The sequence below is a fragment of the Vidua macroura genome, chromosome 13, assembly GCF_024509145.1.
Source record: "Vidua macroura isolate BioBank_ID:100142 chromosome 13, ASM2450914v1, whole genome shotgun sequence".
NCBI lineage: Eukaryota > Metazoa > Chordata > Aves > Passeriformes > Viduidae > Vidua > Vidua macroura.
Genome location: NC_071583.1, coordinates 21,188,847 through 21,214,286, shown reverse-complemented (window position 1 = coordinate 21,214,286; position 25,440 = coordinate 21,188,847). Strand labels below are relative to the sequence as shown.

General features: G+C 43.6%; 1 protein-coding gene and 1 long non-coding RNA gene across 6 annotated transcripts in view; one reads left to right on the top strand and one right to left on the bottom strand.

The window, feature by feature from the left end:
- Positions 1–770: 770 nt before the first annotated feature.
- Positions 771–21,025, bottom strand: LOC128813681 (uncharacterized). Of its 3 annotated transcripts, none has more exons than XR_008439129.1 (8): positions 20,941–21,025; positions 18,184–18,341; positions 13,344–13,484; positions 10,457–10,543; positions 7,930–8,016; positions 6,330–6,869; positions 3,966–4,232; positions 771–2,888 (listed from the first exon to the last, which is right to left on the bottom strand). It is a non-coding gene; the product is annotated as an uncharacterized LOC128813681 (long non-coding RNA). The 3 variants fall into 3 exon arrangements; XR_008439130.1 differs by lacking the exon at positions 20,941–21,025 and adding an exon at positions 19,669–20,243; XR_008439131.1 differs by lacking the exon at positions 771–2,888 and adding an exon at positions 3,552–3,633.
- The window catches only part of FAM120A (family with sequence similarity 120A), a 47,979-nt gene continuing 42,999 nt past the window's right edge, over positions 20,461–25,440 (top strand). For all 3 annotated transcript variants that reach the window (XM_053988972.1, XM_053988973.1, XM_053988971.1), the window contains exon 1: positions 20,461–21,415. In XM_053988972.1, coding sequence (XP_053844947.1) covers positions 20,942–21,415 — 474 coding nt within the window. In that variant the 5' untranslated portion in view covers positions 20,461–20,941. The remainder of the gene's footprint in view (positions 21,416–25,440) is intronic.

Genomic DNA, 25,440 nt, shown 5'->3' with positions numbered 1-25,440 from the left:
TACAAGAAAACAAGCCTAGAGACCAGAAAGTTATTAAAACTTTAAAAAAGCCTAGGGACTAAAAACAAATGAAGGGGTCTACCCCAAGAGACATTATGAATTCAAGCAACATAGCTACTGACAGCTTTATCCCATTACAGGATAACAAAAGGACAACAAAAATATCAATCAGTACAGGTTTTTTCCACTTTCTTGAGCCCAGTGTTGGGCACCAAAAAATTGTGTTTGTCTTGGTTTAGGGAAAATTTGGGAGAAAACTTCCAAAGGGGTTTCTCTAGACAGCAGATTCAAGTGGGTCCTCCTCCAACCGGTTCGGGAGAAGATTTCTTTGGAGGAAAGTGGAAAAAACATGCTTAACAGGCAAAATATTCACCAGCACAAAAAAAAATGAACAATATTAAACAATAAATCCTCTCACCGCTCTGAAGAGATGACAAACTCAGAAAGTCCCCTTTGTGGGCTGTGGCTCTGCTCACTCATTCTGTTGTCAGTCCCTCTGGCCCTGGAAATGCCACAGCCCAGACCCAGCCTGGTGTGCCACAGGTGTGAGCTGCTGGTGCTCTTCTGGGTGTTCAGTCCAGAGCAGGTTTAAACAGTTCCACAAAGAAAGAAAAACCACAGTCCAGCAAAATTCTCTGCCTCGGCTAGCTAAATACTAACTAAAAAGCAAAGGAGAGCTCTATCCCGCTGTCTGTCCCTGCTGCAGACAACACAGTCCAGGAGAAGGATGCAGGGGAGCAAGTGCAGTTTCTGATAACAAACTCCTCGCCCCCCCTTCACTCTTGGAACCAGTCCTAAAGGTGCAAAACTTATTTCTGGGTTGAATAGACGAATGGGGATACAAGCAACAGAAAGTCACCCCAGAACACAAAGATAACTCTCACTGAATAGGTTTGTACCCAAAAAAGCCCACTCCTTTTCCTTCAGTGAAGAAAATAGCAAGAATCATGTTTTTCCAAGGTTAAATGGGTTCTTTATTTCTATAGGCAGGAAAAGAGTACTTCTCAGTAGTACTACAATTGACTAAAATATCAAAGGATAATTACTTTTTGACCCTATCAAAGGACACCTGTGATTAGCATGTAATCAAACAAGGGCATACAGGCCTAGAATCACCCTGTCATGAACTAATGAGGTATTTTCTAGCCCAGAAAATGCTTTTCATTACCATTAGGGGCAACAGAAAAGTGCATATGATGCTAAGGGTTTGTTCTCAAGTTCTGAGATCTGCATGTTGCTGTAGCAAAACCTAATCTTTTTAACTCCTAATAATGCAAAGCTTTTTCCAGAAAAAAGGAAATTGCATAATTCATGAAGAATGATAGAACTGATGATAGAAGAATTGATGATAGAAGAACAATAATTAGAACTTCTCAGATTTAAAAGCCATGCAAAGATTTTGCATTAGATCCATATGATACAGATGATTTAGATGGCAATGTCTGTGCTATAAACTGAAGGCAAGGCCAGACATCCCTGATATTGACAAGACTGCAAGTCCAGAGTGCCTGCATTCATGACTGGACTTTGATCACCCACAGGAGGTAACAGGAAATCTGCAAAACTGAGAGTTGCAAATGGACTACCACTATTAGAAAAGGAAGTGCAGGTAGCTGGGAAATACCTTTACTTACTTTGTAAACCTTACTTTTGAACCACCTGTCCCCAGAATCATGGGGTAAATCAGGCTATCCTGATCTGGTTTTGGTCTTATATGTGATATTATATCAACAAACAGCACATTGGTACTAGTGGGAATGATTTCCCATGTTCACTGGCACAGAAGAGGCTCCAGTGACAGATAGTCTGAGAGACTCACATTACCACTATACCAACAACCAAAGCATGTGCACAGAGAAAAGGACTAAAATTCCCAGGAGAGGAACTAGCAGGGGAAAAAAAATCTCATTTCCTGATTTCCATTTATAGCCTAAAATAGCCTGTCTGCTATACCTGATATTTGGAAAAACAGCGATTATGAAGAATGGTGGTATTCAATTCCTGGCAGTGCTGCAGCACACTCATGGGGTACTTTGAGTTGCAAATTCTGCCTGGCAGAAACTCAGTGGAGTTAATCATATATAGCAAATTAAACAAACAAACAAAAAAGCTGGTGGGTTTAGGAGGATCTGCAGCAGCTGAATGTTTTCTTATCCTTTCTAGGCAAATGTTCCCAAATTGTAGGGAATAGGGAAGGTAAAGACAGAGGGCAGTTGTGGGTATTCTCAGCTCAGTCAGAGAGAAAGAGAAAGGTTTTCTAACTACTTCTCAGGCTCTCACCTTGTTAGAAAACCTTTCTCTTTCTGTCTGACTGAGCTGAGAATACCCACAGGCAGTGGTGGGTTTCGTATCCAGGATCAAACAACCTACACATGTATCTGCAATTCGTAGACTGAAGCAGACTGAGAAAATTGTCTATATTCTTACAAGAGTTAGAATTAAAGCTCTCCTGCAGTGAAATTGTTGAAGTTAGTCCACCAACATATCAGCTGTGCTCTGACAATGAGGTGATGAACTACTGTATGCCCCAGCTCCTGTCCCAAGGAGGCAGGTGCTACCGAAAGGGCTCCTAAAGCAGGAGGATGTTCACCAGCCATGGGCTGGCATTGCCAGCCACAGACATTTCAAGCAGTCTTGAAGCTAACATGGATTTGCAGCATGGAAAGAAAGGTATAAGAGGCAGGAAGTCAAGGTAGTTTTGGCACAGCTCAGCTGGATGCAGATATCCTCATCCTGAATCCTCGTGGAAACGGCTCCTGAACATCACCTTCTGCAGCACATCCTTCTGTTGCTGAGGAGGTTGCCTATAATATTCTTGCAGAAATGCACCTTTTTGCCATAGTTGACTTCGATGACATGAAAGAGTCTCAGTCCTGGTATCTTTCTCTCTAAAACCACAGAAAGGGTAAAATTAATCTCTGGTCAATGGTTAGGGTTAAGTTATAACAAGCTAACTCAAGCTCAGTGTAACTAAGCCCAGAACTTACAATAGAATCATGGCAGTTAGCATTTGTGGAAAGGAACACATGACTGCTTTAAAGGAAAACTATTTTGCCATTAGCTCAAAGTAGCTTGTAAAAGCTTTCACTGTGACTAAGATTTGCAGTAACGTTGGAGATCATTCAGCCAAAGATTGTGGTATAATGCCTATTTATGGCTTTAGCATTTTAAGGTTTTTGTGAAGTAAAGCAGTAGCGATGAAGCGGACTCCCTCACATCTGCTATGCCTTGGAAGAGAGCATGTGCCTGCTCAGGAATAAATTAGGAGTTACATATTCAAGAATACACGTGTACGGAGTTAAGAAAAGTTGAATGCTAAACTCTTATCCACCACTCCACAGGCATAAACAGAGCATGCTATAGTCACTTTGTTTGGAAAAGAAGACAACTCTGCTGGCATCTCACTGCAGCATCCCAGAGCCTCTCACCAAAAGGGTGGCTGGCTTCATCCCAGGAGTGGGGAAGGAGAAGCAAAAGGTGCTCTTAGTTCAGAGATGTCCCAGATGTGCTTTGTATTCTTCCAAAAGGAAAGTAAATCAGTGTTTGTACCAAAAAATGGGCTGTGGAGGTGAAGCTTACACAAGGCTCCACAACTCAAAGATGCACCAAGTTGAGATCCATTACATGTCTTTCCTGGGAAGATGCAAAAAGGATTGTGATTGCAATATCCTTCCTTAGGCAGGCTTTGTTTTTTTTTTTTTTTTCCCTGGCAAGAGAGATCTTTTCTAATAAATAACTGCTCTTTCTTATGAGCTAGCCATTGTCAGTGTCTAGAGGACATAAAATAGATCCTATCTGCCCACAACAGCTCACAGAAATCAACTATCATTTTGTTTTCTTTACTGGGTAAAAGGAGGAAGATGGCTTTTAAATTAGAAATTGAAGCCCTTCCAGAATTGCAATATAAGATATCAAACCAATCATTCTTCACACAGTTACCTCCTACTCCATCAGCTCCTACTTACCACAAAAATTGGTTGTTGCCAACTCAGCTGACTGAATAATTTGCAGTTTCATATTTGTTAGAGGAATTTTTCCTTTTTCTCTTTTCATTATTTGTCCACAAGCAGATTGATTTGCTTGAATATCTTTTTTCCAAACATGTGTGCAGTAACCATTCTGGAAGTAGCTCTTGCTGTAGATCATTTGTGAGCAACTGGTTGCAAGAAGTTTTCAAACATTTGTCCCAAGTCTATTCATTCTATATATACACTTGCATCACATGTCTATTTCTGTGAACAAAACATTAAAAGAGCCAGTCTTGAGTATTCTCCCTGAGAACAATTGAAATTATGCACAATTTTACCATTTAAAAATTACTTCATTCCTAGAAATAAGGGCAGGATTCTCCTGGTTGTTTTAACACGTGAATGAAAAGCAAGGCTGTATCGGAACCCCAGCTGAAGAGTCTAACCAGGACCATGCAAAGTTCTTCTTTCTCCATTTTTTAGATGGAGGAAAGTGCCCTCCTCAGACTGTAAAACACTGTCTTTTAAAAGAAAAGTTGAAAGGAGTGATTGCACTTTTCAGTGGGAGCTGGATTGGGTATCTTGCATCCTCTCACAAAGAAAAGCATTGGAGTGACTCTGACAATATGGAAAAGGAGGTAAAAGTCAAAGCCCAAGTGCCATGGCACATCAGAGCTAAGGAGCTTTAGAACTTCAAATCCAAGTCTCACGACCTGAAATGTTTGCTTTGAAGGTGCCTGTAAATTACAGACTTGCTTCTGGTTGATATGCCAGGGAAATGCTTTGCTGGTATTCCAGCTACAGTAAACAGCTGCTGCAGCTGCCACCCCAGCACTCTGTGATGTTAAGTAGGAAAAATGGAAATGAAAAAGTCATGGAATTCATGGATGATGATGTTTCTGATTGTAAATGGGACATGGACGGGCTCTCTTCCCTTGTTCCTTACTGTCCACTATGAAAACAGGAAGATTTTATTTAAAAATAAAATATTTTTATTTAAAATATTTTTAATTTAATTTTTTTAAAAAATCCACATAGAAATACTGCTAGTGAGAAACCAATTACCATTTTTTCAAATATGAATTTTGGAAAAGAAGTTTTATTTTATTTTTGCTCTCTAACTTCTTTTGAAATGATATTTAAATCTGTCAGTGCAGAAAAGACTTAGTGCACTGTGTTCATGTCCTTAACCAGCACCATCTGAGATGGACTGAAATGTTAACTCTTGCTGCTCATGAACAACTCCTCAGATAATGCAGTTTGTGACAGAAATAAGTTATTGATGTTAAGCATCAAAGTTCCCTGAACCCAAGGTTTAAACAATCAGTTTTAGGCTTGTCCACCAAGGTGGGCGCCAGATGCAGCCCAGTTATGGGGATGGGGGAGCCCCACCCATCTTGCCAAGGTCAACGGAACCCATAAAACCCATGAGAGCTCTGGCTGCGGCACAGAGTGAAATCACTGTGAGACATTCAAATGAAATAATTATATTGTTGCAATTTGTATCTCATTTTGGTGATGTAGTCGAACACTGCCAATACAGGGCTAGAAATCAATACAGCACAGCTCACGCCCTGTCATGTCACACTGCTGGCCCTTCAGAGTGAGAATCTGTTAACTCTGTACTCAGAAATCAAGTGCCCCAAGACAGGAAAATTATTATGAATCTGAACAACAATAATTTACACGTAGAAAAGCTCCCTACTTTTCCTTCCACCTGGAGCAGAACAGGGTTTAAGATGGTTTTACTGTCTGCTGAAGTGAAATTTTACTCTTTGGCAACAGCAAATAAATCCATGTTTCTTCTGCTGAGTTGCTTAACTAGTGTGGTGCTGTATTCATGCTATAGAAAGGCCTGTGCTTTCTTCTCAGAGAAGGCAATACTGCATGCAGGAGTGGAAAGTCTGCTTTGGAGCAGTGGCACAGCAATTTCTGCACCAAGTGATGTGTACAGTATTCCCCCTCCTGTTTGATGTGGATCTCAAACATAATAGAAACTTTAAATTTAGTTTTACTTATAGTTTATGCTGAATCATATAAAATGTGATCAACTCAGAGGCACAGCATTATTTCTTTACACTTTTCACCACTTGCTGATATTTTTTTCCCAGCACTTACGTGCTGCAACTTCACATTTGGTATTGTGATACCAATGGAGTTTGTACCAATAGGGCAAAGCAGTGAGGATGTGCTAGCATCAAATAAACTTTAAAAAATTAAAACTTTGTAAGAAGATAGATTCTTCCCATGCCTTTCTGGTAAGTAGTACAGAAACCTACCACAGTATACATCAGAGGGGAAAGCTACTATACTAAAAAACCTGCCTGCCTGACTTTGAATGTGCATGTTCAAGTTGACTACCTCACTGCAAGGGTGGCAGTCCCAAATGCAAGCCCCGTGAGCTGCAGCAGGCAGGCTGTGACCCCAGGCAGCCCCGATGCGGCGCTGCTCCGGACCGCGGCTCTCTGTGCAGCTCCCGCCTGCTCCCTGCCTGCGGCTCCCTTCCACCCGCTGCAGAATGGAATTTTCTTTCAGCTTCGTTGCGCTGGGGTCTGCTTTGCTGGAGTGAAATAGCACAAAATGAGGTACACCAGGTACTCCTACTCTAGAGAGCAGGCATAATCTCCATAATTACACCACAACTGCACGGCAAATACCAGGTAAATAGAGAGCAACTGCATGTTCCTGCAGCTTACTTGTTAATTATGCACCACTACTAACCAGTTCAAAGATAAATTATCATTGCAGGATTTAGGTGCCTGCTAGGGCGGGTCATAATGAAATTCATGCTATTGAAGGCTTGCTTTTGTTGATTTTCCAGTGGAATGGGGAAGGGGAAAAACTCACCTCATATGCCCAAAGGCTTAAGTGCCTATCATGTCCTGGTACAGCAGAGGCACACTACCATACAAAATAACATGGCACAATTAGGAAAACTGGGTGAATAAACAATCAAAAATAATTTCCAAGAATAAATCACTTCTCAAATTCCATTTAGTAATCCTCCTAAGCAAATATGTTTAAAATCACTGGTATTGCATGCAGTAGAACTCCTATGGGTTTCCTGGCTCAGTATTTAAACTTGTATGGGCTAAAATCAGAGGAAAACATCAATTCACCGATGTCACTAGCAAACCTGTCATTGCAGCAAGAACAGGGCTCTACCTATACAGCTTACCTGGGCTCTTGAAATAGTGCATTTCTTATGGCATCAGACATAGACCACCATGTGAGGCCAGTTCACAGCCTGTGCTAACTCTCCTCTGAGCTGCACTGCAGCATTTTGGACGACAACTTGTTACTTTTAATAGGTATTTTAATAGTATTCAAAAAGATAAAATTCACTTCTCTATAAACATTGCTCTTCTTCAAAGTGAAGATTCCCTTTAAATTATGACTCCATGACAGTTGTTTGGTCAGCCATTTATAATGACTTTTACAACCTGTGTTGGATCACCTTGGGTTTTATTTGTATTTTTTTTTTAATTTAATTAATCTCATATTGATTTTCTTCCTGAAAGGTGTTGTTGATGTTTCTGAGCCTTTTTTCTATTGAAGTTCTTGATGTATTTCTTCCCAAAAATGTCCAGGGTCTATTGCAAAGGAAGATGTTGGTCTTCAGGGATTGCAAAATCCAGACTAGCAGAGACAAAATAGCCAACTGTTATTGTCTGTTGCTTATAGAAACCTGAGGTAGAGAATGAGACCTCACTGAAACTGGCTGTGCATAACTGCAGATGAAAACAGCAAATAGCTTCAGATACAGAATGGCTGTTGGTTTGAATGGGTTTATGTTTATGCAATGTACATTGACTTCAAATAAAAGGGAACTTTTCATCTCCAGCACTGTGAACTGGGCAGTCTAATCGAGGCTCCTTAGCACAGCTGCTGCAGCTGATGGAATCCTCTGAAGATGGAAACCTGGACCATAAGGAGGATGAAAAAAGAGAAGGCAACATACCTTGTTTACTTTCACGCATTTTACTCCCTCCTCAGTCCACCCTGGAGCCTCAAGAACTGTTTGTAGGTTCTCCTAGAACACAGGCATCTGCCAAAGTGAATGCAAATGATGTTTCTTCACTCCCAGGGTCTGCTCTTGCTCTCCCTGAAATCTGCAGCAAGATTCTTGCTGTCTTCAGTAGTACCAGGCACAGGTTAACCAGGCCTTGAAAGTCCCTTAATGAAAAAGAGCTAAGAGTACTGAATGGGAAAGATATTAATAACTATTTAGGAGAACATGGTTTCCTTGAAAGGCTAATTTTCTTGAGAGTTACCCGTGAAAAAAGAAGTGTGATTAATGGAAGAACAAATTAAAAATGAAGAATCTCTCATAAAACCAGACAGTGAAATACTGCATTCAAGAGGACAGTCACAAATTAAAAGAAATGTCAACATATCAAGTGGCAGGAACTTCAGTAGGCATTTTTTCCCTCATTTCCATAGACATTCTTCATGAGCAACATCAAGAAGTATAACATGCTAATAGCTAATAAGAGGATAGGATTCACTAATTTACTAACTTAATGTGTATCAAAAGAATAGTTTTCTGATTTCATTCTTTATTTTTTAGATCTAACACTAAGCTGGGTATTATCAAGTAGACAAAACTGCATAGATTACAAGTCATTACTAAAATAGCCATTTTAGAATTAAGATTGCTTTTTTATGTTAGATGTCTCCTTTAGGTTTAAGGAATCACATACCATTTATCCTCATTATAACTCAGATTTCAAAAAAGAAATCAGGAAGGTATCTTTGTGGACATGTGATGTTTTGCTAAAAACAGTGTTTTGCAGAGACAGACCTGTCATGATCTTAAAATCTGATAATGTTGAGGACTGCAGAGGGAAGAGGTTACCCAGAGGGGGATACCAAACATTTGGCCAGATAAAATCAGAGGAGACCTAATTCAGTGTTGGCTCAGTCCTGCTTTGAGCAGAAGCTGATCTAAAGGCCCCGTCCAACCAGTATTTCTATGGTATAACTCAGATTTAAGCCAGTGGTGTTATGAAAATCTTAACACAGATGATGTCAAACAACTAAGTTAATATTCACACACCAGAAAAGAGGAAGGAAGACACACCTCCCCAGCTGGCTTGTTTTCTCAGAGCCAACTCCTTGCCAACAGGACACACCACTGCAATGTGTCACACACTGGTATCACCTTCCTCTACTCATATCTCAGCCACAAACATGAGGTGTTGTGATGCCCCTTTAATGGGGAAGGTCAGGCTGTTGGAACTAATGGTTTTGTGGCACATGGAGCAACATTTGCAATTGGGGAAAAAACAATCTCACGCTGCCAAGACATCAATAATTCCACTTTCTTGGAAATATTCTGTCACTGTCACCGCAACATGTAAAGTTCTCATGTAAATATGACTTCTTCCATGGAAAAAGGCGTGGTTCAACAGGCTTTTTGAGGACAAGGACCTCTCTGCACCTGTTTTGTCTCTCCTTCAAAACCATTTGCTTCCAGTCACAAATTTTCAGAGCTGCAGCCCCATGGGGGTGATACTCGTGGTGATTTCAGTGAGAGACAGGTGTAAGCAGGGCTGGCTTGGGCAGGCTGTCCCATGGTCCCCACTCAGTTGAACCAGGCAGACAGGACACAGTGAAATCCAGCAGGGAATGGCTTTCTTTGGTTTGTTTGCATATTTTTGCACACTGTATCTCATTGTGTGAATGCCTGTGTGCCTTACACTGTGAGAAAACCAAGAATTTCCAGATCTTCCTTTATACCACACAGTATTTTTCATAGCCTTACAATGTCTTTTATTAATTTACTTTTAGAAATAGACACTCATAATCCTTTCAAATTCTGCATCTATACAACGTCAAGTATTTCAGTGAATTTTTTCAGTCCATTTATATTCCAGCTGCCTGGTGCTGGAGTCAGATATGTGGTAGTCGTACTGCAGACAGTAAAGATGTCCAACCTCTCTGCAGTTCTCCTTGCTGTAATTATTGATCTCTGGGGAAAACACCAAAAAACCTTTCTGTGAAGCCCGACTGTTTAGCAGAAGGCAATGTCACCAGTGGGCTTTTAGTTTAAAAAGACAGCCATTGTCCCTCCACTGAGGAGGAGCTGAGATTTATTTTTAACTATACACTTTTCTATACATCATGACAAAAAGCTGAATAATTCTATTTTCATTTAGGAGGAAATTACAAGACAAAGAAATAGTCTGATAGATTTTAGATTAGAGCTGCTTCCCTGAGAGCAGGGGCTGTTGCAGTGTGGGTCCATGACAGAGATAATCTTCTTTTCCCCAATACTGTCAGCTGGACCAATATATTTTCAAGAATTGCTGCACTTAACTGAGAGTTCTCCAACATGATGTTTCTGCAAATTTAGATTACTCTCTCTCGGTCAGCACTGAGATTAAGAAGTCATGAAGGTAATCTGCATCACAGTGATATTATAATATTGCTCTGAAATGGAAAAATATCACACATCTGTTTGTATTCTCCAACTTGAGACATACCTTTAGGAAGTCAGTGTCTGATGACATGTTTGGGCAAATGATGCTTTATCTGCATGCTTTTTCCATGCATCATCCTGATCTGGGAACCTGAATGCCATAAGCAGAAAGCTATGTTAATTGTACAGTTTTGGAAGTCAGTGTAGTCCAAAACATATTCTTCAAGACCATCAGCCTCACAAGGTCTGCTCCAGAAGCTAGAGATGTTCTGTATCTGTTAGAGGAATCACAGAAAGTGTTTGTAACAAGAATCTCCAACAAAGCATCTTGGCCTTACGGATGTGACATATTTCTGTTTCCTAAAACTAAAACTCACTACATGTGTGAACTGCTACTGTAAACACAAGTGCAAGTAAAAGACTTCTACTGTTGCTGGATTCCTCCTCTTCCTCCGTTTAGGCAGTCAGCAAAATTACTTTCTCAGTATTGAGTTACATTTAAGAATTGTTAACTGTGATATAACTTAGAGCAAAGACAAAGTCAAGTCAAAGGGATTTGCTTCAGCTTGTGACACTTCAAATAAAGCCTCTATATTTGTTTAGATCATAAAATTGAAAGTATGAAATCCAGAGAAAATAATCATAAAAGTATAGAGAAAATATATGCTACAAAAATATAAGTTTCTTACTAAAGCAGTTTTTATGGAAATGCTCACAGTTGAGTTAGTGTAATTTGCTTCTAATTTGGGCTTCGTTCTCCATACTGTACGTTAACAAACTTAAGCCACTTAATGCCAAGTGCCTTACACATTTTTCTTTAATTAAATTTCTCCAAAGAATCACATTACACGAGCATTTGCCAATACAAAAAGCACACTCAGAGATTCTGGGTAAAATCCAGGCACCCCTACAGTGACCAGTAAAATTCCCATTGAAGACATTATTCTACTGTACAGATCTTTGCTATATATGGGTAATAAAAAGAATCTTGTCACTTATGAATTAAGTTCTTCAGTACACTAATTCTAAGTACCTCAGCTCTGAATGAGCTCCACACTAGCACTTACCACCTCCCTTACTAGATAAAAGCAATGCTACTTCAGAGTCCAATAATGTCCATTTTCAGGTATGTTTATAATTGCTGGAATATGCAGCAGATGTCAGTTTAGACAAGCTTCCTGCCTGTGGATAGAAGTAGGTACTCAGTCTAATAATATGCAGTTTTACTACAGAGTTTGAGCACAGGATTGCCTGCCCTGAGCTCTGGGAGAAACCTGAACCATTAGAATTTAGGGATCCTCTTAACTGTTCACTAATAAGTTATAGGTGATTAGTACATGAAAGTAGTGCAAAAATTAAGAAGATTTAGGACAATCTTTATGATCATTAACAGAAGACCAGGTGTAACAATTTACTTGTATTTCATTTTGAGCTATTTTTTGTCTGAGATGCTGAAGTGGGTAGTTCCGCGATTCTTCCTCTGACACAGGTTTTTAGCATCATTTTTTCTTCCAGAACTCAGCCATACATTACTGTGGGATTTGATGTTTGGGGAAAAAAAATCGATCAAGTCTTCTCTAGGCCAGCACTGCTCAGCAAGGGCACGAGCAGGGGGGTTTGAGCTGGTGCCAGCTCCTGCCATGGCTCTTGGGACATCACCATCCTGCAGCTGCAAGAAGGACAAAGGGCTGAGGGCTGCTTGTTTGCTTCAGCGCAAAGTTATTTTCCTAAATGGTATTTTTTTGCAGCTCTAAGATGTTACCTAGTTACCAGTGAATCACAGCCTGGTAACCACTCAGAGAATTCTGGGTTTATTTACAACAAGGTAAGTGACCCCGAATAAGTCAGGCTGGGGACACTTAGGCTGTCCAATTGTACAACAGGATGAGACTCACACAAAATTTATTTGAAGTGTTAAGATTAAACTTGCGGTATGAAATTCATTACCATTAGTCTTGACAACACTAATTCTATTTAAAATCTGTTGAACTGGTTTAAATTTAAACTTCAGGCTCCCTTCACCTGCAACCCAGCCCTGAAGCTGTCAAACCCTGTCTTGTCCATCCCATGCCAGATTTTACCATTTAGTTGGAAGATTGCTATTAAAAGACTGTAAGTGGATACAAAAAAAAAAAAAAAAGGAAAAGGTGAGATTACCCAATTACCCAATTCTGCAAGCAGCTATGTTTGCTTGCTTCAGTTTTGAGAAAGATTAGTTTCCAAAATTTAGTTTCCTGACAGGGCTTAATCCTCCCCTTTTGTGGCTCTGGACCATCCATCCCTCCTGCCTCCTCCAGTGCTGGCTAAGCGGGGTTGCTAAGCGACATGTTCTTCTCTTCTGTACTTTAGCAGAGAGGAACAGATCAAAGACACCCACAGCCCTGAATTATTTTATAAATGAATTTAAAGAGACACTCTCCAGTGCTGTATTATATGGGGGGAGATCAAAAGGGTATAGTGAGAGTAACTGGAGAATTAAGCTGACGTCTTCTGGAAGATAAGAATGCTCTCATATATGAGAGCTGTGTAGTATTTACCTTTTTTCTTGGTGTTTTTTTTTTCTTTTTCAGAACTTGATTACAAATTTTTTATGCTAATTAATGTTTCTAGTTTCATGGTAGTCAAGACACTGAGCACAGGCCAGGCTGCATGTGTGTACAACTTCCAGAAGTCAGGGTTTCTGTCATCAAGTGACAAGCTTGCAGGGTTTAACTCTTTTCGTCTCTTGCAAAAGAGATTATCTATTATACAAAAATATTTAATTCTTTAATTTTTAAACACTTTAAACATTCCTGACTGATCTTAGACAAGAAAGCCACAGGACAAAGTTCAAGTGATGTATCTTTAAAAGAATAAATGAAGCTATGAAGTAACCAGTGTAGATCAGACAGAAAACCTATGACACCAACATCTCAGATTTTGCTGAAAAGAATGAAAACCAAATGACTAACCTGTAATTACAAAAGCTGGGAATACACAAGTTTAAACATCGTCTTACAAGATCTTCACTTTCCTGGCATCAACTCAGCTCGGCTGCTCTGTGCAAGCTGTGAGGTTTGTAGGAGCAGGCTGGCAGCTGAGGCAGGTGCTTGCTGAAACAGAAAAGGGAGGAATTATTTGCCCTTGTATCTACTCAGTTTCAAATACCATCAACGACGTAAAAGGAAAAAAACCCCGGCACTTGGTAACAAAGTGCAAGAATTTTTCATGACTTTTCATTTCCAAAGCTGCCATGGTTCGTACAGCATTCAGAAAACGGAGAGACACACAAAAAACACACTTAAAACCTTCCTCAGACAAGCAAGACAGACAATTTATATAGAAAGTAAAACTCTTAGGTAAGTTTGCTGCAAAAAATTGCATGTAAAATTTTTCCCACATGTGAATCTCATTGTTCTGTACCAGCCACCTGAGCTGCACAAGCAAATGTCTCCTTTAAGGCTGTTTCAGGGGTTTGCTCAGGCAGAGGTGCTCTTGCAGCTCCAGGCACAACACCACTGGGGGAAGGAGTGCACAGAGGATCCCACTCTCTTCACCGCATGTCAGAGAGTGGAGCAAGCTCCTCACTCTTGTCCTAAGCCAGCAATCTCACATCAAATTGAGGGTAAATTTGTGAAACTAATACAGTCCAGGACTATAAAGTGATTAATCTCACATAAATCTTCATAAAAACAAACAAACAAACAAACAAACAAACAAAACCAAATAGCATTAGGATTTGTTTACATGCATTTTATTTTCCAATGAGAAAACAAGCCTCCCTTTTGTTCTTGCATCATTAACAGTCTCTTCCAAATTCTGACCACTTAGGTTTGGCATGTAAAATCCACTGTACTAGAGCTAACCTACATTCTTGTAAAAGCATGTATTTTAGAACAGGGCTCAGCCAGATTCCCCATTGGTAGATATCAATTACACAGGCAAGATATGTGCTTTACTCTCACTGACAGAGTGTTTTATGTATAAACATCTTGACCAGCACTACACTGCCCATGGATAGCACATTTGGTGTGTTTTGGCTGAATTTCTGAAGGGGAAAACTGTGACTTGCACTCTAAATATTTTTTCTGGAGAATAGATTGCTCCACACACTATGAGCATCTTGTACAGAATACAAGTAAACATTTGGGAAGGAATTTCATGCTTATGGCAGGTATTGATTTACTAGCCTTGGAAACTCTACTCCCTTGGACTCACTGCACAGCACAGCTCTGGCAGTGTGAGCTCTGCAGGCCAGCCACATTCCCACCACCTCACTGCTCCTGCTGCAACAGCAAGGAGAGAGTCAGAGAACCCTAGAGCTGAATGGCTTGGAAGGGACCTCAAAGATCATCCAGTGCCACCCCTGCATGGGCAGGGACATCTTCCACTATCCCAGGATCTTCCAAGCCCTGTCCAACCTGGCCTTGGACACTTCCAGGGATGGGGCTGACACAGCTTCTCTGGGCAGCCTTTGCCAGGGCCTCACCACTCTCACAGCCAAGAATTTCTTTCTATTATCTAACTTAAACCTGTCCTCTCTCAGTCTAAAGCCATTCTCCCTTGTTTGGTCACTCCAGGTTCTTGTAAACAGCCTCTTTTCATTTCTCTTGTAAGCTCCCTTCAGGTACTGGAAGGCTGCAACTGAGTCAGCCTGAAGCTTCTCTTCTCCAGGCTGAACAGCCCCAGTGCTCTCAGCCTTTCCCTGCAGCAGAGGTGCTCCATCCTGATCATCTTGGCAGCCTCCTCAGGACTTGCTCCAACAGATTGATGTTCTTCCTGGCTGTGCAGGCAGCTTGTTAGCATCTGCATTTCTGGTGAGTTTATTCAAACATTCTGACCACGCTGTGTTCAGGGATGCAGTTCAATTGAGCTAGTATTTTATTTTAAAGGAAAAAATATCTGAAGCAGCATTGTTGTAACAATTTTAGTTAATTTTTATTAATATTGGTAGAATTTTGTTTAATGAATGTAAGTAATTTTGATTCACTGCTTCTCTTTCTTTACTTCCAGACTGCTGCAACAACCTGTGGTGCAGCTGGGCTGCTGGATCCCAGATGTCAGCAGCCAGGGCTGTGCTTGGGATGCTTTTGACATGTGGGAGGGCAGTGAAGGCCTTTGAGAACATTAATAACATTACTTGATGCTTCTACATTGCTGCGCCCGCGCCTGCTTAAAGCTCAACACAGACTATGAGTAATTAGTGATCTGGATGTCTCTGAAAATATCAGCAGCAGCATTTAAATCATCATTAAAATACAATTAGCAGCCCTTTGAACAGAATGCTGTCATTCAGAGCAGTCTAATTGGTGGCTCGTGGGCCAGTTCTGGACAACAGGAAGATTGTCTGGAAATTCACCAGCTCAAGGTGCACCCTGTCGCAGGAGTGGTGGCTGTGCCTCTGGGATGGACATGGGAGAGCCATTATGTGACAGGAAAGGCAACAGCACAAAGTATCCCTTGTGTCCAGGCCACTACTTTGAAAACTTTGGATTTATGGACCTCATTTCATCCTGTGTGCTGATTCAAGCAGGTGCAGCACCAGAACTTTATACTTTGCAATTCAAATAAATTGAAATTTTTTTATACTTCCATTTTAGACTCTGCAGCAAGAACTGTAGGGATGAAATACAGGCAGACCACGGTAAGACAAATAACTGAGTGATCCACACCTACGGGTGGCGCGCTGGCAGATTGTGCTGCTGTGCGTTTGGGCAAGATGAAGAATTCAGTTGCTGTAGCAGACTGAAAGTGAAGGTCTGGCATGGATGGTATTCCCAAACCTGGCAGCCCTACCCCACATTTAGGTAGCTATTTCTACTACTTCCATGCCTGAGATACTTGTGTTAATTTCATAAATGCCAACAAAAATGACATGTTTTAAAAGTATTCCAAGTGTAAATAGCTGCTCTTCTGAAATGGCCACAGTAGATGTATTTTAGCTCAGATGTGCTCTCACAATACCACTGGCAAGTGGATCTTATCCGTTATAATATTAACCTGTAGAATTCTATTAGTATCTTTTTGTAATATTATTGATAGTCTTGCAAAAACTGCAGTAGAATATACTTTAAATACTGGCTTTTTGTATGTTTCACACAACTGCCACAGGAACAGCAGACTACTGTTCCAGTTTTTGAAGAAGCAGTGCTACTGCTCCCCAGCAGCTCCCACTGCCTGCTCCATAATGCCCTTATTATTTATGCTTTTTCTCTTGAAAATTCAAGTTTAGAACTTAAAATTTTCATGCTTTTGTCTCTTAAAACTAATCAAAGGAAGCTAATGGCCCTGATGTAATCTGTGTAGAGTGTGCTGTGGCTGAGCATCCAATCCTGTGAAAGCGCTGCTTGTTCTCTGAAAGGAGGAATTCTTTCAGCCAGCATCTTTGCCCCCTCCTCCTCCAGCCTGCTTCTCCCAGGCACTCGGAGGACTCACTGCCAGTCATTTTCTTGCCCTAAAAGTTTGCTGGAGCAACACCATCATACTCCATGTTACCCGACATATGCCAAGGGCCAAACTCCTCAAGGGTTGGCCTCTATGGACAATCAGAAATTTTGAGTATAGCAGTGGCTCTAGTAAAGTATGCTACCTTTTGAATCATCTTTTCTTTGGACTGGTGGTCCCTAGAGAGCTGATGCAGAGACCAATAAGTGTTTTAAATAACTCAGTGATGTGCCTTCTACATTCACATCTTTGTCCTAAGAGGAAAATCTTCCATCTGAAGTATCACAGATATTTGAAAAAGTTATTTTATGCTTAAGCAAGATGGTGTTTGTTGATGTTTTGTGGAGATATCTGAACATGAAAAAACCTCCTTCTATAAATGTTGTGTGCTGGTGTGTAATTTAATTGCAGCAACATAAGAGACAGGAACGGGATGTCACACATGGTAGTAAATATGATGATACAAAATCAGAGCAAGATTGCAACAAGTGACAAATTTTTTCCCCAATACTTTTTCAAACCTCAACATGTTTTTCTTCAATTTATTTTATTTTTGCAACTTTTTTCAACTAAGTGACAGGCACGCCTAGAACTGCAAGTGCTGAAGTAGCAATGCAGAAAAGCACCTGCCCATAGGGTGAGCCCATGGCCACTTGTAGAACTGGCAATGAGGTAAAGGGTGGGAGCTCTTCTACAGCAGCAAGAATGGGGAAATTCTGGGGCAGCAGGTCTACAGCATGATGCACCAGGCTGAGAAAAGAGGAGAAATATTAAAGGAAATTACACTGAACAACTGTTTCCCATGGATAACGTATGTATCTATTCCTCCCAGGCAGACATACCTTTCAGGTCACAGTGGCTAGTCTTTTCCGCAGTCTGTGTCCATGTTCATCTTGCTGTGCGACTGACCTTCCTTAACAGAGGAACCAAGACTAAACTGATAACATTCACCTCTGTTCTTGCTCTGACATGGTTATTTGTTAGTTCTTCCTAATGACTGTTCAGTTCCTTCCTTTGAGGGAGCCACTCCTAATTTGCCTCTGTTCAGGTTGGATAATGAGTCACTGACTTTAATACCAACTGCTATTAACCCTTCCTTTACACAACCAGCATCTGGGAACTGTGGAACACATTGTGCCTCAGTGCTAAGGAAGAAGATTGATGAATCCTGCAGCCTTTCTGCTGCTGGTTGATGAAAAACACTTTGTTTGCCTCATGTCTTTGATTAATTGCTCTTTAAGTCTAGCTTAATCTACCTGCTTTCCAGAGTAATTTTGTTTTCCATAAATTTAACTTATTTTCCACTGTCTTCTTGTCTGGCCAAACTTTTAGTTTATATTAAGTAAGTTCTGGAAGCACCTTGCTTACCCTTATGCTTTTCCTCGCTCCTTCTTCTCAATGGAGAGCGAGGGCTGTGTTTGTGGCTGGGCACAAGCTGGCAGTGCTCAGCTCTGCTGCGCCTCCCTGACTGCAAGGATGCTGACAGCCAGGCTTCTGGTGGCAGATGCTCTGGACTAGTTTCCTTCCTAAACAACAAAACAGAAAAAAAAACCAAGCAAATTTATCATCTTTTATTTATAGATTATTTGGCATTCTTATGACCATTGATCTTAAAGACCCTGTGAGACAATTAACAACAAGAAGTGAATTCTTCTTGACTCAGTTATTGCTCACAAGGCTACTTACAGAATGGCTTGTTTCTGATCAAGCTTTGCACTGTTGGAGCATTGGATAGATGCAGGGCTGTCTGAAAGTCTGATTTTTAGACACCTCATGGATGGCAGTACTTGTTATTTTGACCAAATTTTGGTGATTTTTAGGATATTTGAAATTCTGAAGTTCTTTCTCCTTGATCCCCTTTCCTTGTATTAGCACTATTGGCCTGTTACCATGTTTTCTGTGTTCCTCAAAGTGTTCCAAATAGTTTTATGATTTCAATGTTACTATAACATATCTATTCTTATAGGGTAATCTAAGAATTCTAAGGGAAAAGTAGTTCAGAAAAAGACCAGAATATTTACTTAGGAAACCACACTCTCAGATTACTGCAAAAACAGATCTCCAAGAAACATGCACTTGTCATTGATTACTTCCATAGCTTTTCCAGGATTCTTTATTCCATCATCCTGATGCTGCACCAGTTGGGCTCAGACACACACCCACGGCACTCACTGCTTGGGAGTGAGCTGGCCCACTCCTGCTGCAACAGCTATTCCCTGCTGGGAATATTTACTGTGGGTGCCAATCCAGCCTGACTGAAATCTCATTAACAATATACTTTTCCTCATTAACAAAATATTAATGTGAACATACAGCATCAGCAGCTTGACACTTCCTGTAGTTTTCCAACACCTGAACAGCAGAGAACTGCTCAGGTGTTGTGGTATTATTGCAATGATAAACTTGCAGGAAACCTCTGGAGCTCAGGCACCTTGGCCTTTTAAAAAATAACTTCTTCTGGTAAAATCCAAGACAGTTAATTCCTCACTGCCCGTGCAGTGAAGAGCAGGTTTCTTCCAGTAGTTGATACTAATGCTCATTTATGGGTTTCTTCCCTGGTAGTTGATACTTATGCTCATTTACCAGATATGGCAACAGTTTGGCTGCCCTGTTGATGGCAGATCTCAAGATGCAAGCAGTTGCCACTTTAAGTATGTCTAAGGTGAAAAGGCTACCACCTCAAGTCTCGTGTGCAGTTTCAGATGCCACGATACAAGAAAGATCTTAAGCAATTAGAGAATGTCCAAAGGAGGGCAGTGAAGATGGTGAAGGGTCTGAAGGGGCCCTACAAAGAGTGGCTGAGGGCACTTGGTTTGCTCAGCTGGAGAAGGGAAGATTGAGGTCAGAACTCACCAGGGGCTGCAGCTCCTGCCGAGGGCCAGCTCCAATCTCTGCTCCCTGAGACAGGGACAGCACCCAGGGAACAGCTGGAGCTGGGCCAGGGGAGGCTTAGGGTGGATATCGGGGAAAGATTCTTCCCCCAGAGGGTGCTGGGGCACTGAAGAGACTCCCCAGGGTTTGGCCATGTCCCCAAAGCTGCCAGAGCTCCAGGAGCATTTGGACAACACTCTCAGGGGTGGGATTGCTGGGGTGTCCTGTGCAGGGCTGGGAGCTGGACTCGATGATCCTTGTAGGTCCCTTCCAGCTCGGGGTATTCTACGATCTGGAAGCTTTACCACCAGCAGCAAGTGCTCAGCCGGGAGAAGCCAAGCCAACCGATCACTTTTCCCGGAGGCGCTATGGCCAGGTCGGGCGCGGCATCAGGCCAGGAGCCCCGCGGCGCCCCGCCGGAACCGAACCGCTGCGGGAACATTTCTCCTGCCCTGTCACGGCCGAAAACCCCCGAGCAACAGGTGCCCGGGGCGCCGCTCTCCCGAGCTGGGCCCGCCACGGCGGCCGCGGGGCTGATGGAGCGCCGCTGCCCGGCAGCACGGGGCTAGGACCAGGCCAGGCCGATCCGGGCCGAGACCGGAGAATTCTGCCCCGGTTCCCGCCGCCGCTCCCCGCCCCCGGCCCCCTCCCCTCCCCTCCCCTCCCCTCCCCTCCGCTCCCCCCCCCCGCCACTCGCTTCCGCCGTGCTCCCGCGCATGCCCGGGTTATGCAACGGCCCCGGCGGTCGGGCCGGGCCGGGCCAGAGCCGCAGGGTAGGGCAGAGCAGGGGGCCGTGAGGGGCTCCGGGCTCCGAGCACGGGCGGCGCCGAGGGCGCTCCGCTCTCCCCGCGCTCCCGCCGCGGCTCCGCGCGGTGTGTGAGTGGCAGCGGCGCCGCCGCCAAGTCCCGCCCGTTCCGCTCTCGCTGCCGCAGGCGGCGGCGGCGGCGGGTTGGCTTCCTGCGCGCCCGGCCGCTCCCCCGCCCCCCGGCAGTCGGAGCCGCAGCCGCCCGGATCCCCGAGCTATGGCTCTGTGAGCGCAGCACATGGCGGCCGTGGCAGCCATGAGCCCCCCACTAATCCATACAACTCCCCCCTGATCGGCCACCGACGGCAGCCAGCGCTCCCACCCGGCTCCACCGCTCCCACCGCCCGCCCGCCGCCGCCGCGCCGCCCGGCCCGAGCCCAGACCCCGCTGCTGCCGCCGCCGCCGCCGGGCCCCCGCTCGCCCGCCCGCCGCCGCCGCCCGGTCCTCACCATGGGAGTGCAGGGATTCCAGGACTACATCGAGAAGCACTGCCCCAGCGCCGTGGTGCCCGTCGAGCTGCAGAAGCTGGCGCGGGGCAGCCTCGTGGGTGGGGGCCGCCAGCGGCCCCCCCAGACCCCGCTGCGCCTCCTCATCGACGCCGACAACTGCCTGCACCGGCTCTACGGCGGCTTCTACACGGACTGGGTGAGCGGCGGGCAGTGGAATCACATGCTGGGCTACCTGGCGGCCCTGGCCAAGGCCTGCTTCAACGGGAACATCGAGCTCTTCGTCTTCTTCAACGGCGCCCTGGAGAAGGCCCGGCTGCACGAGTGGGTGAAGCGCCAGGGCAACGAGCGCCAGACGGCGCAGCAGATCGTCAGCCACGTCCAGAACAAGGGCACCCCGCCGCCCAAGGTCTGGTTCCTGCCGCCTGTCTGCATGGCGCACTGCATCCGCCTGGCCCTCATCCGCTTCCACATCAAGGTGAGGAGGAGCCTGGGGTCCCCCCCGCCCGGGGGTCCCGGCGCCCCCTCCCCGCCGCTCCCTCCCGGCTCCAAGATGGCAGCGGGGGCTGCCCGCGGGGGGAGGGAGGGCACCCTCAGCCGCTCCCCTCAGCGCCTCAAAATGTCGCCCAGACCCGCGGGGGCGGCACAACTTTCGGCGGCCTCAATCCCCGGGGGATTTTGGTTTATTTACATGGCGTTGCCCGCCGCCTCGCCAAGGCCGGAGGCCGGGAGGCCTTGGCGGGGCGACTGGCAGCGCCCATGGCCCGGCCCGGCAGCAGGGCGGCTTCTGCCTCCATGTTCTTTCGCTCCGTTGCCTCAAAATGTCCCTTCTTGCCTTGTGGCCTGTAGTACGGCAGGGGAGAGCGGGTGGGCGAAAAGCATCTCCGTAATTATTGAGGGGAGGAAATAATAATTAATCACTTTAGTTCTCGCGCAGGATGGATCTGCAACAAGTTCCTGGCTGAGCCGAGGTGTTTTAAACTTGGGCTGAAGGGGAAATGCCTCGCTGCAAAAAACACAGAGGTGCTACTTCTGGCTTTATGGAGGTTTTTGTGTTTGCTCAGCGTTTTTTCAGTATCAACAAGCTTTTAAAACCAGTTGTAGACTAACTGGCTCCTTACTCTGTAACAGCAACACTTCTAGTTTGTGCAATCAGCAATAGCAAGCTGAAAGTCCTTCTTTTAAACGCCTTATTTTGAGGGGCAACCTCAGTTTTCCCGCCCCACAAACAGCTCTTCATGTCGGAGCTAGGCTCCATGGCATCTTGTGCTCGAAGGCTAGTATTTCAAAGGTTGCAGGATATGACCACGTCGCATCTCTCCACATGGCGTTCCTGATTTAGGATGGTTTCTGTTCAGCTGAGCGATTGTGTATATTGAAACACAAGACGCTGGAAAAGCAATCCCAGGGATGAAGCTGCAGTTTTCGGAGTTGCCTGCTCACCTTCCTGCTAGGGAGAGAAGAGCAGCAGGAGGGAAGCACATACTCGTAGGCTTTATTATCTTTAATTGCTCTTCTGTGTAGAAAAATATTATGTAACCTTCGGAATTGCTCTGTCGCTAGCAGCACCTTAATGTTACTTGGCCTTTCAGCGGATTAGAAACATTCTGGCTGGGCTGCAGCCCTGGGGGTAGGGAGGCCTCTCTCCAAGGAACTCAGCCCACAGGTGGCTTTGGGTGAAGTTTCTCCTGGTTCTGCCAACAGGGCGGGAATCATATTGCTCCCTTGTAGTGCCCTGCTCGCTGGGCCAGGCCCATCCGTGGAGGAGCACCGAGCTGGAGCACAGCCATCCTGAGTTCAGTCCACTCGGCAATGGAGGTCCCACCCCGTGGTGGCTCCGGCCGTGGTGAGGATTGGGTCACCAGGCCGGGGCTGCTGCGCCAGGCAAAGCATGTGTGGAATGAACTGGAAGCGGAGGCGAAGCTTGTTCTTGCAGGGCACGTGCAGCTCTGCCAAACGTGATGCCTTGGGCTTGGCCTTGGTTAAAGTGAGGAGGTTATGGCCGTGTCTGCTGCAGTCATTTCTCCTGGTCATCGCAGAAGCCAAGTGGTGTTATGTTTTTTGGATGGTGGGAATTTGCAGGATAAGTAAAACATTCTATCATTTGAACTTTTGGGGACCTTTTGTAGCTAAGAAATAATTTTGTTCTTTCAGCAAAAAGTTTTAGGGCCCGTGCGGTGAAGGTCCTTACCTTGACCTGTTTGTGGATGCATTATAAATCTTATTTGTTATTGAGACCTAGAGATCATTAGTAAAAACAATGAATGGGGTAAAATAAGGATTTTTTTTTTCTTTTAATGTGTTAGAGACTTGGTTTAATGCAACATTGAAATGCATAGTACTCAACAGGAAGCCAGCTGTTTTGATATCAATGGGAATTTAGTGGTTGCAGTAGCTTTGTGGTATGTTGAAGTGGCTGTTAGTTTGTTAAGCATTTTCTGTTACAGACCTGACTCAGGTACATTAGATCTGAACCGAGTTGCTGCATTTCACAGTGGTATTACCTGTAGCATTTTGTTTACTTTCCAGTGCAGCTGCTTTAGCTCGTTTATGGTTTCTTGGTGACAGGCCTTATTCCTAATCTCTGGAAGCAGTTATAAGAGTGTAAGCACACTTATACTGTGTCCCTTTTCTGTCATTAAAAAAATACCCCAAACTTGCAAAATCTTGTTAAATACAGTATCCCCCCAGTTTGATGGAGAAGGTTTATGAGGTGTATATTTATTTGTCGGTGTTGGGTTAGCCCTGAGAGTTGGCAGCTTATTACAAGACACTGAGGGGTGTGGGGAGAGAGGTTGCTGTCCACACCACTGAGCTACCACCATGCATGTCCCAACTGCGCTGGTTCTTTGCATTGCTCAGCTGTCCCATTGGGGATGGGAAGGATATCAGCAATTTCTTTTTGATGCCTCATTTTTTTCAGTTGTCAAAAAACTCGGCTGATAAATCTAGTTGTAATGGATTAATTGTCAGGTTAGGAACGATGTTTCATGGTTATAGTGGTCACATGCATAATACACATCAAAGATACTGCTGAGCTTAAAGCACTTCTCTGCTGTTCTTCTTCTCTTACATGATTCATTATATTTCTAAACCTGCTTTGTTACATGTATCTCTTTTTCTCTAAATCCTCCTTCAGTTTTATTCTCTCACTCTGGTGTAGCCCTCCTCATGGGCACAGAGCAAATGCATCTTGAAAATGTGATTTTTATTTACATGTATATGTGATTTTAAAAATCTACATATGCATAAAGCAGTTGTTAAATTGTAGCATTTTCTCACTTTGTTTTGAGAACTTGGGTTTGAGAATACTGATTGACTTTAAATATGAAACTGATTTTCATATTTTTAGGAACATTTGAGTCTGGAGTAGATTTCTGTGTGAAGCAAGGAACTGGCCATTAATTTAATCAATTTTGGTAGTTAGAGAGGAGAAAAGGTAATGTCTTCTATTCAGAACAATTATAAATCACTCACAGGTGGTTTCAGCAGGATGTAAAAATAACAGGTTCCTCCAGGTTATAACAAATATCCTGCGGGTTCTTAGTTTCATCGTGACCTGGTGGTTTTCAGTTTGGGGAGAATAATTCTTAAAATAAACTTTTATGCTAAGTAGGTTTGCTAAAATTTAAATATTTAGGCAGTGGAGTTCTTAATAACTCTAATACTTGGGGTGACTTTTGTTCTCAGTACCTAAAGGTGCTCATGTGTATTTACTCAGGCAGGATTCTCTCTTTCTGAGCCAGCACCATTAATGTTTATACAAGATTTAGACTTGAAAATTATTCCAATTCCTGGCTGTGATTTCCACCACATCCCTCTCCCTGGGTTGCTTTTGAAGCCTGCGTATTCCTGAGTACCTCTGCATTTGTGGGAGCCATGAGGTATATCTCTGACTCCCATCTTGTTAGAGCTTTATGGGTTAACTGTACTTTGGTAAATACAACTCCTTTCCTTGTGATGGTTCAGTTATTTGAACATGGATTCTGGTATTCCCTGAACACACAGCAGGTTTGTGCTGGGTTAAAGAGCTCTATAAAATGGGGAGGGAACTGGACGCTGTGGAGGTAGAGGAAATAACTCATAGAAAATCAGAGGAGCTGCACACAGAGCTTCCTCTTGTGTTATCTGCACACCCATGTCACACCTAGTGCTGCAGAAGGAGTTTTCACTTGGTTTTTTATAGATCAGAGCTCTTTGTGAATGCAGAGAGGTTGGGTTTAGAGATAGGGACATAATTTAAATCTATCTACCCTTAATTAAAAAACATCGGAGGGATTTTTCTAATTTAAAACCTGTGAAGACTGGTGGGTGGGGGTGGTGGGGTGAAGCCTAAGTTGACTTCCTTTAGTTAGGAACTATGTAAATCTGATGTCTTTAAATTTTTCCAAAAATGTTTATGGTTTCTCCCACACCTTATGCTAGAGGGCAGCATCATTGCAAGAAAAATGTGTTTGTGTTCTTCTCACAAAGTGAATTTCAAAAACAGTCCATCAAGGAAGT